We start from the raw sequence: 18,910 nt of genomic DNA, 5'->3' as shown, positions 1-18,910 counted from the left end.
TTTTTTAGGTTGCTTCCTGATTCTGAGGGTTTATTTTAATCAAAAATAACATAAAATTATGATTGCAAATCTTAAGAACGTTCAAGCTGAAATCAAATTGTTCTTTTTGAACAGATCCTAAAAAATATAATTTTCAAAACTTGTAACAGTTCTGAGATCTATACCTATATATGCAAGATAACCAGTTCTTTGATATGATTTATCTGAACTGGATATATACAATGCTTGAAATAGAATGACCAAGGAAATCTCCCTTTATATAGTTATTTTCAGAGTAAACTTCATCTGAGATAAACTTCTTATCTCAAGTTAAATTGACAATCATTATATATTTCTAGAAATTACTTTTAAGGCAAACACAACTAATCTGAGAATTCTTGGAAGCTCAGTTAGAACCATTGTAATGGTAGTTAATCATCACTATAAAAAATGAATTAACATATCAAACTAATCTAAGGAAACTATAAATGAGATAAGTCTCCAGGAAAATAAAGTGCTAGATCATGAAATATCTTGGAAATAGGAGACCAAATTGAGAATATATAAACACATATTCAATACTGACAAACAATGACTTTCACTTTATCTTGCCTGGCTAAAAATATTTTTTAAATGATGATTAAAAATTAATATACAAGGCATTCTATGTAAATACAATAAATGTCATATTTTAAAAGTGTATTCATATGGGGTGTGGGAGAAATGGATTGGGAGCTTGGGATTAAAGATGCAAACTATTACACACAGAATGATTAAACAACAAGGTCCTACTGTATAGCCCAGGGAACTATATTCAATATCCTATGATAAATCATAATGGAAAATAATATGAAAAAGAATGTACATATATATATGTATAACTGAATCACTTTGCTGTACAACATAAATTACCATACTGTAAATCAAATATAATTCAAAAAAATATTTCTTTTTAGAAATATATTCATGTTTATGTAAAGATACCTTTTATCTTACATGATACAGAGGCTAGAAGTACTCTAACCTCAATCAGCCATGGACCTCAGAAATCTTAGGCACAGAAACACAACTAGACCAGGTGAAAGATACAATATAAATGATACACCCATTCTCTAAATTTTTATGTAAACAATATCAAGTGGGTTTGTGGGGGGACTATATATTAATTTGATAAAGACTTCATTTCTTTTCAGGATAACTTTATGTACATCTATGCTTCCTTTGAGATAGGTACTGCTCCCGTGAAAAAAGAGCAACCTCTGATTTATGTACTTTCTTTTGTTGTTGTTGGTTTTTAATTATTTTTATTTTTAATTAATTTTAAAGCAATTTTTAAATTGATTTATATTTTTTCTTAAATGTAAAGCTAAATGCTGAGAATCTACTGTGTACCTAGCATGATACCAAACCATGAAGGGTAGCAATGAAGATAGACTCTCCACCTTTAAGAAATAAATGTCTTATCTTTAAGACATTCATATAAAAAGATGATAAAACAAAAAACTCATAGCAATGTTCTTAAATAGATGTGTGATAGAGTACTCCAAAGTGAAATTAAGGTTTTAAAAGGTATGCTTGAGTAATGATGTTCATAGAAGACTTATTAGAAGATTGAGGAAAAAAATACTAAACTCCTATTTTATGCCCATCTTTTCTGTCAAAAAATAACATTCCTAATCAAAGTTAAAATTCACATATTGATTCATACAAATATATTTCAAAAACCTAATTGTCAAACATAATCAGTTAGTCTCAGTTCAGTCGCTCAGTGGTGTCCAACTCTGTGCAACCCCATGGGTATTCCAAAATAAATCTAATGCTCCTAATTAACTCTCTCACGATATTAAGAGAGCCAGCAGATGAAAGAGTGTGCATTGTTAAGAAGATTTTAATGAATTAAGGAAAGTACTACAGATATCACAAAGTGAAGATGGGTCATTCCTTCCACATACACACAAAAAAATTGATCTATGCTGATCCATAGAGAAAACATTTAAATTGTTAACACACTGAAACAACTGAGTATATAACTCTATTTCCATAATGGAAGCAAGCTTGAAATCAATAACAAATGGTCAGGGGAAAGAGTTCACTTCAAGGAAATTAAACAATAGTCTTAAACAGGTCTAAGAAGAAAAAATGTGAATTAAAGAATGTTTGAATCTAAGTAACAGAAAGTGTGTGGAATACAGCTAAAGCAGTGTATGAAGGAAATTTATTGCCTTAAAAATACATATAATCAAAAAGAAGCTGAAAATCATTGATTTAGCTTCCATTTCAAGAAATCAGGAAAAGAACAACAAATCAAACTCAAGGGACAAACAAAGAAATTATAAAATAATCAATGAAACAGAAAATAAACACATAATAGAGAAAATCAACAAAGCCAAAAGGTTTTCCTTTAAAAACAATTTATAAATATTGCTAAAATGCCTAGTAAGACTGATTACAGAAAGCAAGAAGGAAGGAAGGAAAACACAAAGTACCAAAATCAGGGGGTAAGGAAAGGGCATCATCACTGTAGATCTTATAAACAAAAAAAGGAAATATAGCAATCATTTTTTCAAAAAAATAAACTTGATAATTTGAAAGAAATGGATATATTTCTCTAAAAGTTGAATTAATAAAACTAGAAAAAATATATAAAATGTAAATGGCCCAATACCTACTAAGGTGGTTTATTATTATTTATCATTATTGAAAAAGAGTTTGTTATACTCACATGTCTCAGGAGGAGGAGCATGTTGCACCATGGAGGTCACACAAGGAAAGAAGAAATGAAGGGAAAACATGGGTGAGAGCCTTCCCTGAGGTTTCCACAGGAAGGAACAGGTAAGGCAGAGTATGCAAGCTTAGGATTGACTAGTTTGAAAAATTTCAGCAGACTCTGGGCTACAGGGTACTGTCTTTAGTTCTCTGGTACCAGGCCCTAGGGTGATTAGAGCAGAAGTAGCTACAAGTGTGTGAGGCCCAGAGGAGGTTAGCTCATGAGCCCTGGATTGGCTAGTTTGCATAGAAACAGCATGCTTGCCAGTTACTTGCTTGCTCTAGCCTAAAGCTAGAGAAGCTGTCTATTCAGGGTCAACAAGGCCCCAGTGCCAAAGCATCAGAAACAATGATAAGGGACATGAATATTTTCTTAAAAACATCCCCCAAATAAAATACCAGGTCCAGAAAGTTTTAACTGTGAATCCTTACAAACATTTAAGAAAGAGCAACTCAATCATGCAAAAAATAAGCAAACTTTTTGACAGAATTGGGGGAATAAGAACACTTACTCTCTTTTAAGAACCCAGCATAACCTGACTCCAAAACCTTCAAAAAAAAAAAAAAAAAGCTCCTTACAAGAAAGGATCTCATTTGTCCTCCTGCCACTAATTCTTTTGCCAACACGGCCCTCTTTGGACTTACAGAATGGGCTTATTTACAGTTAGGATATGTTAGACAACATTATTTCTGATCAAGGAACTCATTTCAGCAAAAGAAATATGGGCTTTTTGCTTACAGAATTCACTAGGTCTAACAAATTCTCCACTTAGAGGCAGCTAGCAAACAAGAGGACCAGCTGAAAACAATAATGATGCCCACTGAGGGACAAGACCTTGAGAGGACCTCTTTAAGCACACAAAACGCAGAATATGCAATGTGTGTCGAATATCCCTTCTCATTGTTTCACCTGATAACTCACAAAATTTTTGCCACTTGTCTCCATAATTTTGAACTCTACTCATTTAAAATCCTGATTCCTGAGGGAGGCATGCTTCCACCTAGAGACAAGACTCTGGTTCTACAGAACTGAAATTTAAGATCATCAACTAGCACTTGGGGCCCTTGAAACAAAGTAGTCTGCAAGCAATAAATGCTGGAGAGGATGTGGAGAAAAGGGAACCCTCCTACACTGTTGGTGGGAATGCAAACTAGTACAGCCACTATGGAGAACAGAGTGGAGATTCCTTTAAAAATTGCAAATAGAACTGCCTTATGACCCAGCAATCCCACTGCTGGGCATACACACCAAGAAAACCAGAATTGAAAGAGACACATGTACCCCAATGTTCATCACAGGACTGTTTATAATAGCCAGGACATGGAAACAACCTAGATGTCCATCAACAGATGAATGGATAAGAAAGCTGTGGTACATACACACAATGGAGTATTACTCAGCCATTAAAAAGAATACATTTCAATCAGTTCTAATGAGATGGATGAAACTGGAGCCAATTATACAGAGTGAAGTAAGCCAGAAAGGAAAACACCAATACAGTATACTAACACATATATATGGAATTTAGAAAGATGGCAATGATGACCCTGTATGCGAGACAGCAAAACAGACACAGATGTGTAGAGCGGACTTTTGGACTCTGAGGGAGAGGGAGAGGGTGGGATGATTTGGGAGAATAGCATTGAAACATGTATACTATCATGTAAGTAACAAATCGCCAGTCTATGTTTGATGCAGGATACAGCATGCTTGGGGCTGGTGCACGGGGGTGACCCAGAGAGATGTTATGGGGAGGGAGGTGGGACGGGGATTCATGTTTGGGAACGCATGTACACCCGTGGTGGATTCATGTCAATGTATGGCAAAACCAATACAGTATTGTAAAGTAAAATAAAGTAAAAATAAAAATTAAAAAAAAAAGAAACAAAGTAGAGGTCACTCTACTGACTGGGGTGATTTGTCACAATGAACAAGTAGAATCTGACTTGCTGCCACACAGGGAAGGCAGGAAGAACTCTTTTAGCGTATTCTCTGGGATTCCCCTTAATACTTCTATCTCCAATATTAAGAATTGATGGAAAATTATATCAAAAAAAAAAAGGAAGGCTCACTGAAGATTCAAAAGGGAAGGTCTGGTCATTCACCAGACAGTGAACCCTGAACAGGTGAGAGCCAAAGAAACATGGTGAGAGTGATAGAAGAAAGAAGTCATAAATATCATCTACAGCCTCAGACCAGGTAAGAATGAGGATTGTGTTCAACAAACAAACTGGACTTCAGTTAAGAGTGCTTTGTCATAAATAACCGTAGAAGGGACTGGTTTCTTTCCCAGCTGATACACTTCAGCTATATGTTAATATTAACATCTCAAAGGGATTGATGTATTGCTAGTGTGAGTGACAGCTGAACACACACCTGTCCTCATCCTGCTCTCTTTTGCTGTCTCTAGTTCCCTAAAGTGTATTCAGCAGAAGTTTATGGTACAGGAAACAAATATTCCATTTTCTGAATTACTATTTTTATTTTAGCATCCAAAGAACAGTTCTATAGTGCACAACCCTATCAGTAAATGCTTCTTAATGATCTGGAAAGAAAACATGTTTCATAGATTGGTTAAGGACATTTTTCATGGTTGGGTCAGGTGAATCAAAATTTCCAAATACAATGTCAAGACATTTTAAAATTTAACCGTATGTTTTTACTACAGGCTTCTAATACCTAAGCAGTACCTAACAACACCTCTTTCCACTGATTGTAAATAGTTTTTTTTTTTTTTTTTTGGTCCATTAAAGTATTTGTTTCAAAAAAAAGAATAAAGATTGTGGCAGCTATTCATGTAAATTTCCTTGTGTGTGTGCATATATGTACACATTAACTAGTTTCATTTTCCTTTTTTCAGTTCAGTTCAGTTCAGTTCAGTCGCTCAGTCGTGTCCGACTCTGCAACCCCATGAATCACAGCACGCTAGGCCTCCCTGTCCATCACCAACTCCTGGAGTTCACTCAGACTCATGTCCATCGAGTCCGTGATGCCATCCAGCCATCTCATCCTCTGTCGTCCCCTTCTCCTCCTGCCCACAATCCCTCCCAGCATCAGAGTCTTTTCCAATGAGTCAACTCTTCGCATAAGGTGGTCAAAGTACTGGAGTTTCAGCTTTAGCATCATTCCTTCCAAAGTACACCCAGGGCTGATCTCCTTCAGAATGGACTGGTTAGATCTCCTTGCAGTCCAAGGGACTCTCAAGAGTCTTCTCCAACACCACACTTCAAAAGCATCAATTCTTTGGCGCTCAGCCTTCTTCACAGTCCAACTCTCACATCCATACATGACCACTGGAAAAACCATAGTCTTGACTAGATGGACCTTAGTCAGCAATGTAATGTCTCTGCTTTTGAATATGCTATCTAGGTTGGTCATAACTTTTCTTCCAAGGAGTAAGTGTCTTTTAATTTCATGGCTGCAGTCACCATCTGCAGTGATTTTGGAGCCCCCAAAAATAAAGTCTGACACTGTTTCCACTGTTTCCCCATCTATTTCCCATGAAGTGATGGGACTGGATGCCATGATCTTCGTTTTCTGAATGTTGAGCTTTAAGCCAACTTTTTCACTCTCTTTCACTTTCATCAAGAGGCTTTTTAGTTCCTCTTCGCTTTCTGCCATAAGGGTAGTGTCATCTTATTTTCTAAAAATTTCATTGAAATTAACAATACATGATTTACCATGTAATAGTGAACAACTGTAACTTAACAATTTATTAAAGTATTTAGATAACAAAAATTTTGACGGTCTATGACTAAATTTGCCAGAGATGAAAACAGTCAGTGTTGGAAACTTGTGGCTTCTCATTCTGCACAAGGAGAAAACGTGTTATACAAAAGACAGTTGTACTGTTTAGGGCAGAAACAAAGTTGTTTGGAACAATATATGTAACTCCAAATGAGTGGAAAGATCAATTAAGATGGTAAGCAGTCAAAGTGATGAAATGTACCAGATTTTAATCTGTTGTCCCAGCTCCAAACCTAGAAATCTGCAAACTCTATTTGTGCTTTGTCAGATGGGGTACCTTGTTAGGCTTGGCCAACAGGAGGTGCTACAGGGTCTTTACAAGGCTGGCAGAAGGAGGAATTTCTTCCATTGGATCTGCTTTGTCATTCCAGAAGCAGCAGTTCCTTCCCATCAGTTCAGTCGCTCAGTCGCGTCTGACTCTTTACGACCCCATGGACTGCAGCACGCCAGGCTCCTATGCCCATCACCAACTCCCAGAGCTTGCTCAAACTCCCATAGTAGCAACTGAATCTAGCTGCAAGTTTTCCAACATGTTTCTGCTTTAGCTTTTTCTTGCTACTCTGCACCCTTTCAAACTTTTACCATGTGAGTACTTCTTCCCATTATCTCTCTTCTTTATACTCCTTTGCACATCTCTGTCCTTTATCCTTTCCCCTCTTTTCCTATTTTTCCATTAATATCATTTAAACTTATATGAACCTTATATGACTTTTCTTTATTTGTTTCCTATATGCTTGTGGTGATGATATGAATACAATGGTATTTGTACTTACGTTTTAAATTTATATGATGGAAAATGCCTTTTCTCTTGGATATTTATAAAAAATAGAATGGAATTATTGTTTACCCCTAGAAATCCAAACAGATTACATATTTTGGGTATAATGATGATCACATACTCAAAAGTTTAATACTCTGAATTGGTCAAAAGATGACTCACTAGCCACGTCAGTGGAATCAGATTTCAGTAAACAAATCCAGCATTGCAGGCTATAGCTTTCTTCATCAATGAAGATAACTTTGAAAAAAGATGAATTCTTAAACACTTAAATATACTAAAATGGTTTATAACTCATGAATATGTGCATCCTAAGATAATTAGACATTGAAGTCAATTTCTAAATGTTGTGTTTCATTAGTTGTGAATTTACTCCACCGAGATTTCAGTGGTATTAATGCCATCACTCTACCATGTGTAGGATTGCACATATAGTCATGTTGGCATCAAGGACTTAAATGATGGAGTTAAGGTCTTGATTAGTCATCTCCATATCAGTTTTAACATACTTACCCTCAATTCTCACATAAGCTATAAAACAATGACTTGATATAAAATGTAGGAATAAGATTGGGATGAATACCACAAACAGCTTAAGTCTCAGAGGTTATGTAGAATATGAGTCATTTTGCTGCTGATCACTTTAAATGAACATGTTATCTTTAAAGACGGATTTTATCCTCAAAAACACAGAATGTGCAAAATTTTTTATCAAAGAGAAAAAATTAAATCATTTCTTCATAAAGTTATTATTTGCTTCTGACATTTATGTATGACAATTAAAATAACATATAAAACTGCAGAAGTGCATTCTTCCCACAGTCTGTGTAAGTACTGGCAGGCAATGGTATGCAATCAAGAAGCAGGCTACCAGAATCTGCTTTATTACACTGCGTCTTGCTTAGCAGTTTCCTTCACCATCCTTCTGTGCTTGGAGGAATCTGGCATCCAGCAGCACTTGCTCTTTCCTTTGCATAACAAGGCCATTTTCTGAACTAATGAGGTTAGACAATTATATGAAAAATTTATAGAGACTTTAGAATGTAATGGAAGAAGAGAAAGTATGTAAGTGCACTGTGCCTGACTTCCTCTTCAGTATGGCAGAAATTGTTTTCCTAAAAACCTTTACTTGCACTGATGGGCCTGCAGTAAGAAAATTCACTTCATGGCGCTTTCCTCTACCAATAGTTCAGTGAATGATAAGCTACCAACAAGCAAACTAGAAGCCAATAAAATAAACATTAAAAACTATGTAAAAATCTAAGAACTTTCTATACCTGTTTAGTGAGATACTGTAAGAAGAGAAAGATTGAAAGTAAAAGAATACAGTTTTTAGTCAGAATAACTTTGATTCTTATGGATTTCAGCTGAAACCCACTTCTGACATATTTTTACCATCTCCAGGATCACAAACGGAGAAGGCAATGGCACCCCACTCCAGTACTCTTGCCTGGAAAATCCCATGGATAGAGGAGCCTGGTGGGCTTGCAGTCCATGGGGTCGCTAAGAGTCGGATACGACTGAGTGACTTCCCTTTCACTTTTCACTTTCATGCATTGGAGAAGGAAATGGCAACCCACTCCAGTGCTCTTGCCTGGAGAATCCCAGGGATGGGGAGCCTGGTGGGCTGCCGTCTATGGGGTCGCACAGAGTCGGACACGACTGAAGTGACTTAGCAGTTAGCAGCAGCAGGATCACAAAGGTCTGTGCCCCAGACCCAAGGGTTCTTTCTTTGGAGCTCCTGAGCCACTAGCATCAGCTGAGCTGTGCATCCCTTTCACAAACTTAAATCACCTTAAAAGTCTCTCCATGATTTCAAGTTTTGTTAATTCCAAACTGTTATTCTCTTTGCTCCCCAAGGTCTAAGGGTGGTGGCATTGTCACTACTTCCACGATACTTCAGTGTTCCCTCCTGACTTTTTGAATTCTCCATTATCCACAATTCCTTGCACTACTCTACCTCAAAATAACTCCTGTGGCTCTGTCTCCTGACTAGATCCTGACTGATATAGACCTTCTTTGCTTAAATACACCATTATAACATTTCTGTCTGCAGCAGCTACCCACCCAATATAAGAGACACCCTCCTAGGCTCTCAGATATGAAGTGGAATTCATACTTCAGCTTCTCATACTCCAGCTAGCTGCCTCCCACTACTCCTAAAAGCCACCCCAGTGAAATGGCATCAGTGAAGCAGCGTCTCTCCAGCAAACCTGCAGCCTGAAGTAAGCTTGCTCTAGCAGACCTGCAAACTAGTCGGTGAGTAATGCAAGATTTTTATTATATGCTAAGATTTTGAGTTTTTTATCCATAAATAGCTACTTTATATAGAAGTTGGACCTCTTAGCCAACCCTAGCTCTAGAATATTTAAAGGAAATTGAAAATTAGAAAAATTTTTCATTATTTTTAAGGCTCTATCATAAAGCTGAAGAACTGACACTTTCGAGTTGCACTGCTGCAGACTATCAAGAGTCCCTTGGACTGCAAAGAGATCAAAGCAGTCAATCCTAAAGAAAGCCAACCCTGAATATTCTTTAGGAGGACTGATGCTGAAGTTCCAATATTTTGGCCATCTGATGCAAAGAGCCATGTCATTGGGAAAGACTCTGGGAAAGATGGAGGGCAGGAGGAGAAGGGAGTAAGAGAGGATGAGATGGTTGGATAGCATCACTGACTCAATGGACATGAATTTGAACAAACTCTGGGAGATAGTGGAGGACAGAGGAGCCTGGCATGCTGCAGTCCATGCAGTCACAAAGAGTCAGAGATGACTTAGCAACTGAACAACAACAGATAAAGCCATGGCCCCCACAACTATTGTTTCTGAAAGGAGCTTCAAGAAATGCTTCCAAAGTAAAAAGCTGAACATTTATTCTTCCTGCTGCTTTGCATTCCTGACACAGCAGTACCTTGCAAGATAGAGGGTGCCTGTGGTTGCGGAAGGTGAATATCACAAAGAAATATAAAAAGCAAAAGACATTACCATATTTTAATATATTGTCATTCATATTATAAAAAGATGAAAAGAGAGCACAGGCTTTGAAATGGTATTTACTTAGCTTTGAGCCATAACCCTGCCATTCAAAATTTTTATAGCTAACCTACTTATAGCTTACTATGGGCAACACAATGAAATAAGTGTTGCATGTAATAAGACACTTAGTTCTTACTATGACTCCATCAGGTATGCCTACTTAATTTATTATCACTATTTAACATTTGAAACATTCAGAAAACTAAGATCATGGCATCTGGTCCCATCACTTCATGGGAAATAGATGGCATAACAGTGGAAACAATGTCACACTATTTTGCGGGTCTCCAAAATCACTGCACATGGTGATTGCAGCCATGAAATTAAAAGACGCTTACTCCTTGGAAGGAAAGTTATGACCAACCTAGATAGCATATTCAAAAGCAGACACATTACTTTGCCAACAAAGGTGCATCTAGCCAAGCAAGGCTATGGTTTATCCAGTGGTCATGTATGGATGTGAGAGTTGGACTGTGAAGAAAGCTGAGCACCAAAGAATTGATGCTTTTAAACTGTGGTGTTGGAGAAGACTCTTGAGAGTCCCTTGGACTGCAAGGAGATCCAACCAGTCCATTCTAAAGGAGATCAGTCCTGGGTGTTCTTTGGAAGGAATGATGCTGAAGCTGAAACTCCAGTACTTTGGCCACCTCATGTGAAGAACTGACCCACTGAAAAAGACTCTGATGCTGGGAGGGATTGCGGGCAGGAGGAGAAGGGGACGACAGAGGATGAGATGGATGGATGGCATCACCAACTCGATGGACGTGAGTTTGAGTGAACTCCAGGAGTTGGTGACGGACAGGGAGCACCTCCCTGAATTGCAGGGAGGTGCTGCAATTCATGAGGTCGCAAAGAGTTGGACATGACTGAGTGACCAAATTGAACTGAACATTTGAAAAAATAGATTTAGAGACTTGAAAAGCATACCCCTGATGCCAAAGCACTTGCTCTTAAACTTTATTCAGGGATGATATTCAAAATATTTGACAAATCAAATGAACATAAATTTAATATAGGAATAAACATAAATTGAAATTTACTTTTAAAATGTTCTTCATTCTTAACTGTAGGTATTATAAAACCATTTATCAACTGATAAAAGTGGTAGCACAGCTGTTCAGCATGCAGTTCTAATGTATTTCATTTGTTCATTTTTATAAAATGGTATAATTTTGTGATTTTTTTTATACTAGGGTGCCACTAACCAAATGATGCCTCTTTCTGAGACATGACTCAATCTAAGAAAGTACATCAAATACTTCCAATGATTTTTTCCACTAAATAGATATTCCTTAGTTAATTTTTGGCGTCAGTAACTAGAGGAAAGTTACTAACTTCACTATTGTTTCATAATGCTGAATCCTCCATCAGTTTCTAATAAACATATCTTTTTTTTTCTTTTGCATTTCAAAAAAAAGTTCTATCCTTTATAATATGTCTGAGATCTTTACAGTCATATCTCTTTGGTCTTAAATCACAGAAATCATTTATTGTATTGTCATATTTATTCTAGTTAAGCCTAATTCTTCAAGTTAGAGGAAAGGAGCAGAAAAAGATCCCTAAAGGAGTGGATTCTATTGATAGACTGCCTCAGTTTGAAATTAAAACTCTGCCACTTAAAAACTTTAAACTCAGTTTCCTCATTTTTAAAGATGGCCATAATTATAATATTCAAATGAGTACCATGCTTTATATTTGAAATGGTCTCTGGAATAGAACAAGCACATTATAAGCACTAGCTCTTATTTTCATTAATAAAATTTATTTCATTAATATCTGTAACAGACAGGTATTTTGTATTAACAATTCACCTCATTAAATGAAGGTGAAATGTAACAGGATTTCAGGGCTGATTCCCCTAACACACATTCTATATCAAAAAGTTTAACACTGGCTAACTTCCTTTAAATTCTTTGGTGTGTCAGAAAGGTAGACTTATTTGCATTTTACTCTTAACCTGCCTAGGTTTCTTTCTTTCCCTGGAGGTCTCTGAGACTGTACAAATAAAAACTCAAGGTCATCTAGCTTGGCAAACACCCTCAAGGTGAGAGTTGGCTTCAGAGCTCTACTTGCCACTCTGGGTCCTTCCTTAATTTAGCTTGTGTATTCCTCCTCTCTGCTAATTCTTGGAAGCATTCATGAGTATGTTTTGTTTCCATTTTATCTAGAATGTTGGTTGTTTGCAGAGAAATGAGTCAGTACAGGCACCAGTATGTCATAATACCATTCCAAATGCATACTCATAAAATCAGGAGCATTATTTTTACCTTTTTTTTTAATTTTTATTTTTACTTTATTTTACTTTACTATACTGTATTGGTTTTGCCATACATTGACATGAATCTGTCACGGGTATACATGAGTTCCCAATCCTGAACCCCCCTCCCACCTCCCACCCCATATCATCTCTCTGGATCATCCCCGTGCACCAGCCCCAAGCATCCTGTATCCTGCATCGAACACAGACTGGCGATTCGTTCCTTACATGATAGTATACATGTTTCAGTGCCATTCTCCCAAATCATCCCACCCTCTCCCTCTCCCTCTGAGTCCAAAAGTTCGCTCTATACATCTGTGTCTCTTTTGCTGTCTTACATAAAGGGTCATCATTACCATCTTTCTAAATTCCATATATATGTGTTATTATACTGTATTGGTGTTTTTCTTTCTGGCTAACTTCACTCTGTACAATCGGCTCCAGTTTCATCCACTTCATTAGAACTGATTCAAATGTATTCTTTTTAATGGCTGAGTAATACTCCATTGTGTATATGTACCACAGCTTTCTTATCCATTCATCTGTTGATGAACATCTAGGTTGTTTCCATGTCCTGGCTATTATAAACAGTGCTGCAATGAACATTGGAGTACACATTGTCTCTTTCAGTTCTGGTCTCCTTGGTGTATATGCCCAGCAGTGGGATTGCTGGGTCATAAGGCAGTTCTATTTGCAGTTTTTTTAAAGGAATCTCTACACTGTTCTCCATAGTGGCTGTACTAGTTTGCATTCCCACCAACAGTGTAAGAGGGTTCCCTTTTCTCCACACCCTCTCCAGCATTTATTGCTTGCAGACTTTTGGATCTCAGCCATTCTGACCAGTGTGAAAATATCTTCATATCATGAATAAAAATCAAATCAATACAAGAGTCCAAAATAAATAATAAAATTATCCTCAACCTCTCCCTGGTTCCATTCTGAGAAATAATTCACACAATAAACAATAAACACAATTAATAGTAGTTGTGTTTTTTAGTTTGAGGTGTGATTTTTTCCTTTGGATTTTACCATTACAAATTGAATATAAGGAAGGGCTTAATACTGAGTTTGTCGATTTTTGATACCGTCTGTTAGCTCTGCACTCTGAAATAAAAGACCCAACATATTCTACTGTCTCCTACTTCATACTTCTTGATCTATTACCTTAATGATGATATTAAGGTTTCTAACATTTATATTGTTATACTATAATTAAGTCCTCTGCTATGTATATAGATTGATTTTAAATCAATCAATATAATTTCCTATCAAACCAAATAGTGCAGCCAAACACACAGAGAAGTAAATGAATTCTGTGGTCACCAAACCCTTGACTTTTGAAGAATGTCCCAAGCATGAACTAAAAATGTCTTCTTTATTAATTTGTTTCCACTTTTCTCTAATTTATCCAGAAATTCTCAGTTTATGTTCTCAATGTTTATGTCACCCTTCTCTTGTTCCCTTTTTTTTAAAAAAAATTTGCTGGACCATCTTTGTATGGGGATGTGGAGTTACGAAGCTTTCCAAGCTCTTGCTGGTCAGAAAATTATTTTCTTGTTTTGTTTAATTGAAACTTTGGGTAGAGACAGAATTCTGTCAATATGTCCAAAATTATCTCCTCTTAAAAATTTTAGAAAATATTATTCCATCATTCCCTGCTCTGAAAAGTCTCTAATCCTGATGAGAAAGTGTTGATAATAGTATGTTTCTATCCCATTATAGGTGACCCAGTTACTTTCCTCTGGGGAAGCTTCAAGGGTATTTTATTTCTAGTCTTCTGAAAATGCAAGAGAATGTGAAAAAAATAAATGTCTTTGAAAATCTGTCTGTGGCATTTTGTTGAGCTCTTCTAATTGAAGACATATCTTTATTCCCTTCAAGATAACTTACTGTTTTTTTACATCAAATACTTCCAACTACCATCCTAGCATTCTGCTCCTGGAATGCCTAATAAACAGATGTTTGGCTTCTGTCTAGCTTCAATTTATTATATTTTCAATATCTTTGTCTTTTTATATTCAACTAGTGCTTATATTGTAGTTTTTTACAAAGTTGTTTCATTGGGACCTTGTAAAAAGAAGGGAGAACATACATATATGTTCTTTAATATGAAACCAGAAGTCTGGGTTTTTAAATACCTTTTAGCAAAATCTTGTGTAATATATTAAAAATTAAACTATATGCATTCCTTCAAGACTATAGCACATCTATATATATAAATGTAAACATATAGGAGGTAAATGTTCTAATATTTTTATTTGATAAGAAAATTTAAAAATAATCCAATTATTTTATCAATATAAGTTTGAGATCAATATTGATATATTGAAATCAATAATCTGACTTTTTCACTAGATACATATTATATACCCACATGTTTGAAAGGTATTCTCATTTGTAGAAAGGATTCCAAATCCGAAGAATTCTATGTGACTAAACTATTGCTTTTTGGATAAATTGAATCCCAACCAATACTTTTAAATGCAAGTGTCTCTTGCCAAAAAAAGAAAATACTATTTTAAAAATCTACAAACAATAAAGACTGAAAAGGGTGTAGAACAGAGGGAACCCTCCTACACTACTGGTAACAATGTAAATTCACCATGAAGAACAGCATGGAGGTTTCTCAAAAAACTAAAAATAGAGCTACTGTATAATCTAGCAATTCCATTCCTGGGCATATATCCAAGGAAAAACATAATTCAAAAACATACATGCACCCCAATATTCACTGCAGCACCATTTACAATAGCCAGGACATGGAAGCAACCTACATGTCCATCAGCAGAGGAACAGATAAAGAGGCTGTGGTACATATATATATATAATAGAATATTACTCAGCCAATAAAAAATGAAATGTTGTCATCTGCAGCAACGTGGATGGACATAGAGATTGTGAGACTGAGTGAAGTAAGCCAAAGAGAGAAAGACAAACAGTATATGATATTGCTGATATGTGGATCTTTAAAAAAGGCTAAAAATGAACTTATCTACAAATAAGAAATAGAGTTACAGATGTAGAAAATAAACTTATGGTTACTAGGGATAAGGGGGGGGAGGGATAAACTGGAAGATTGGATTGACACATACACACTACTATATATAAAATAGATAACTAATAAGAACCTAGTGTATAGCACAAGGAACCCTACTCAATACTCTGTAATGGCCTACATGGGAAATGAATCTAAAAATACAGATGCATGTATAATAGAGTCACATTGCTGTACACCTGAAACTAACAACAATACAAATCAACTATATCTCAATATAAATTATTTTTAAAGTAAAAAGGACTTTCCAAATGCAGTGAGAGATAAAAGGTAAAAGAGGCAAGCATAAGTTAGGTAAAAACAACTGGTAGGCAACTCATCTTTCTCTAGAACAGATCTCTCAATCATCTTTTTTTTTCACTGCAAACATAAGGTGTAACATTTACATATACATTCCTATGCATTACCTTCAGAAATCTGCATTGGTTTTTCCTAGTAGCTATAATACTACAATAGAAATAACACTGAATCCATTCTAAATATTCCAAAGCTTAAAATCTTTATAGAGGCTTCGTTGCTAAGTCTTGTCTGACTCTTGCAACCCCATGGACTGTAGCCCTCCAGGATCCTCTGTCCATGTGATTTCCCAGGCAAGAATACTGGGGCGGGTTATCATTTCCTTCTCCAGCGGATCTTACCAACCCAGGGATCAAACATTGGTTTCCTGCAGTGTTTTTTGCAGGCAGATTCTTTACCTACTGAGCTTCCAGGGAAGCCCTAAAAAGCTTTATACTAGTAATAAATTCCTCATGACATACCTCACCAGGGATCCAAAGGTATGTATAACAATGACTCACTTGAGAATCACAGCACAACGCTAAAATTCCTCAAGACGAAGAAATAATTTGCTAAAACAACTATAAGACTCTCTTAAATGTCAAGACACTGCCAGATCTAATGCTAATTTTGACTCCAGCTCTCAGATTGTCAACTAATATCTTACAAAAAAAATAAGTCCATTCAGGAATGACTCTCACCAAATTGATTTTATTTCTATAAATTCCTAAACATTCACAGCTGTATCTAACTAGGCTTGCCTTTGTACTTCATTTATATGAGTTCTTCCTACACTTGTAAGTTACTTCACCATTCGCAAACACTGTAAATGAACTCTTGGTATTATGTACCCAGTAGAATTTTAGTTCAACAAGCAATGCTACTTCTCTGGTTGACTGGCTACACTTTAAAACCTGGTTAATGGTTCTATTTTGCTCTTGTCACTAATAATATCCTGTGATAGTCTAATTTCTATAAAGATTTATTTTAACAATATGTACACATACAATTCTAATTTTTTAACTTTAAATTTCACTTTGATCTTTTAATAAATTTAATTTGAATGAATTAGTTAAGTATATAGTTTTAAATTTCACATGCTTTCCTTATTTCAATTTATTCAATATTAGCTATTTATAAAAGAAAAAGGGAAATTCAGGTAGCAAAGTTCACATCAACACAGTTTAAAATACAGATTAACAGGGATGAAAAATGTTGCTCAAGAGTCTTAAATTTCAAGAGAGATTCAAACTGAAAAGGGTAAATATTTGCACTTATGAGTAAACTGATTTGAACTAAAAAAGTAAATCTTCCATTTCACATACAAGTTGAATTTTCCTATTTGCCCTAAGAATGGATTCTCTCTGACCCTAAAGGAAATATTGCACATAATATTTTCTCATGGAGCAATGCTAGACTTCTGATTAGCTTCAAGAATTTCATTGAACTTTACAAATATAGAAGTTTCACACTAGCTGAAGATGTTACAGCAGGCCACCAGGTACCACTCTCAGGTCCTAACATAATGTTTATGTTACAGTCTCCTCACGATTCCTAAATTACAAATACATTTGGTTAGAAAGTGTTCTTACCATATCTGATACTTTAGAAGTTCTTTCTGTTCTTGACAAGAAAGCAGCATATCGATTAGTCAAGTTGGGTAGTTCATCAGAAATTTCAGGGACCTGTGAATGACAAAAATAAAACACATGTTGAAAGAAGAGGTATATATCACTTATTTTTATCAATATATATCACTTATTTTTCTCAAGGGGCATGATAAATAACTGCAATAAGCTTATAGAACAAAATTCTGTAAAGCAATTATCTTTCAATTAAAAAATAAATAAATTCAAATTTAAAAAATAATTTTTTCAAAAATATGGCTATCATTAAATAGAGATATATTTATTTTTAAACATTTTAAATGAAATGTAGTAAAAGATTTTACCAATGAAACATTAAAATGGGAAAAGGGTTGATTATATGAACCTCTAGGAAAGTAAGATGGATCTGCACACATTATTTAAACATATTTAGGGGCAAATTACAACCTGCTAATTATGAATCAGGACAAGAATTGGTTCTGAATTTAACATTCAGTTCAGTTCAGTTCAGTTGCTCAGTCACGTCCGACTCTTTGCAACCCCATATATCGCAGCACGCCAGGCCTCCCTGTCCATCATCAACTCCCGGAATTCACTCAGACATATGTCCATCGAGTCGGTGATGCCATCAAGCCATCTCATCCTCTGTCATCCCCTTCTCCTCCTGCCCCCAATCTCTCCCAACATCAGGGTCTTTTCCAATGAGTCAACTCTTCGCATCAGGTGGCCAAAGTATTGGAGTTTCAACCTCAGCATCAGTCCTTCCAATGAACACCCAGGACTGATCTCCTTTAGGATGGACTGGTTGGATCTCCTTGCAGTCCAAGGGACTCTCAAGAGTCTTCTCCAACATTAGAGTATGGCTAATAAAGTGAAAGTGTTAGGTGCTCAGTGATGTCAGACCCTTTGCAACCCCATGGACTGTAACCCACCAGACTCCTCTGTCCATGGAATTCTCTAGGCAAGAATACCAGATTGGTCAGGAAGATCCCCTGGAGAAGGGAATGGCAACCCACTCCTGTATTCTTGCATGGAGAATCCCACGGACAGAGGAGATTGGTGGGCTATACAGTTCATGGGGTCACAAAAAGTTGGATATGACTGAGCAACTAACTCTTTGACTTTATTAGCTACACTCTAATGTTAAATTCAGAACCAATTCTTGTCCTGATTCATAACTAGCAGGTTGTAATATCAATAATATATAAGATATATGGTCGACTATATAGTATTATTTGTTACTCAGTTCAGTTCAGTTCAGTTCAGTCGCTCAGTCGTGTCCGACTCTTTGTGACCCCATGAACTACAGCACGCCAGGCCTCCCTGTCCATCACCAACTCCCGGAGTTTACCCTGACTCATGTCCATCGAGTTGGTGATGCCATCCAGCCATCTCATCCTCTGTCATCC

The 18,910-nt window shown here is 36.2% G+C and overlaps 1 protein-coding gene across 1 annotated transcript in view; it reads right to left on the bottom strand.

The window, feature by feature from the left end:
• The window catches only part of STPG2 (sperm tail PG-rich repeat containing 2), a 353,179-nt gene that overhangs the window by 178,927 nt on the left and 155,342 nt on the right, over positions 1-18,910 (bottom strand). The window contains exon 8 of the mRNA XM_018049914.1: positions 17,487-17,596. Coding sequence (XP_017905403.1) covers positions 17,487-17,596 — 110 coding nt within the window. The remainder of the gene's footprint in view (positions 1-17,486; positions 17,597-18,910) is intronic.

This window comes from Capra hircus, chromosome 6 (assembly GCF_001704415.2).
Source record: "Capra hircus breed San Clemente chromosome 6, ASM170441v1, whole genome shotgun sequence".
NCBI lineage: Eukaryota > Metazoa > Chordata > Mammalia > Artiodactyla > Bovidae > Capra > Capra hircus.
Note: the sequence above shows the minus strand (reverse complement) of the source record. Positions and strands in the feature narration are given on the sequence as shown.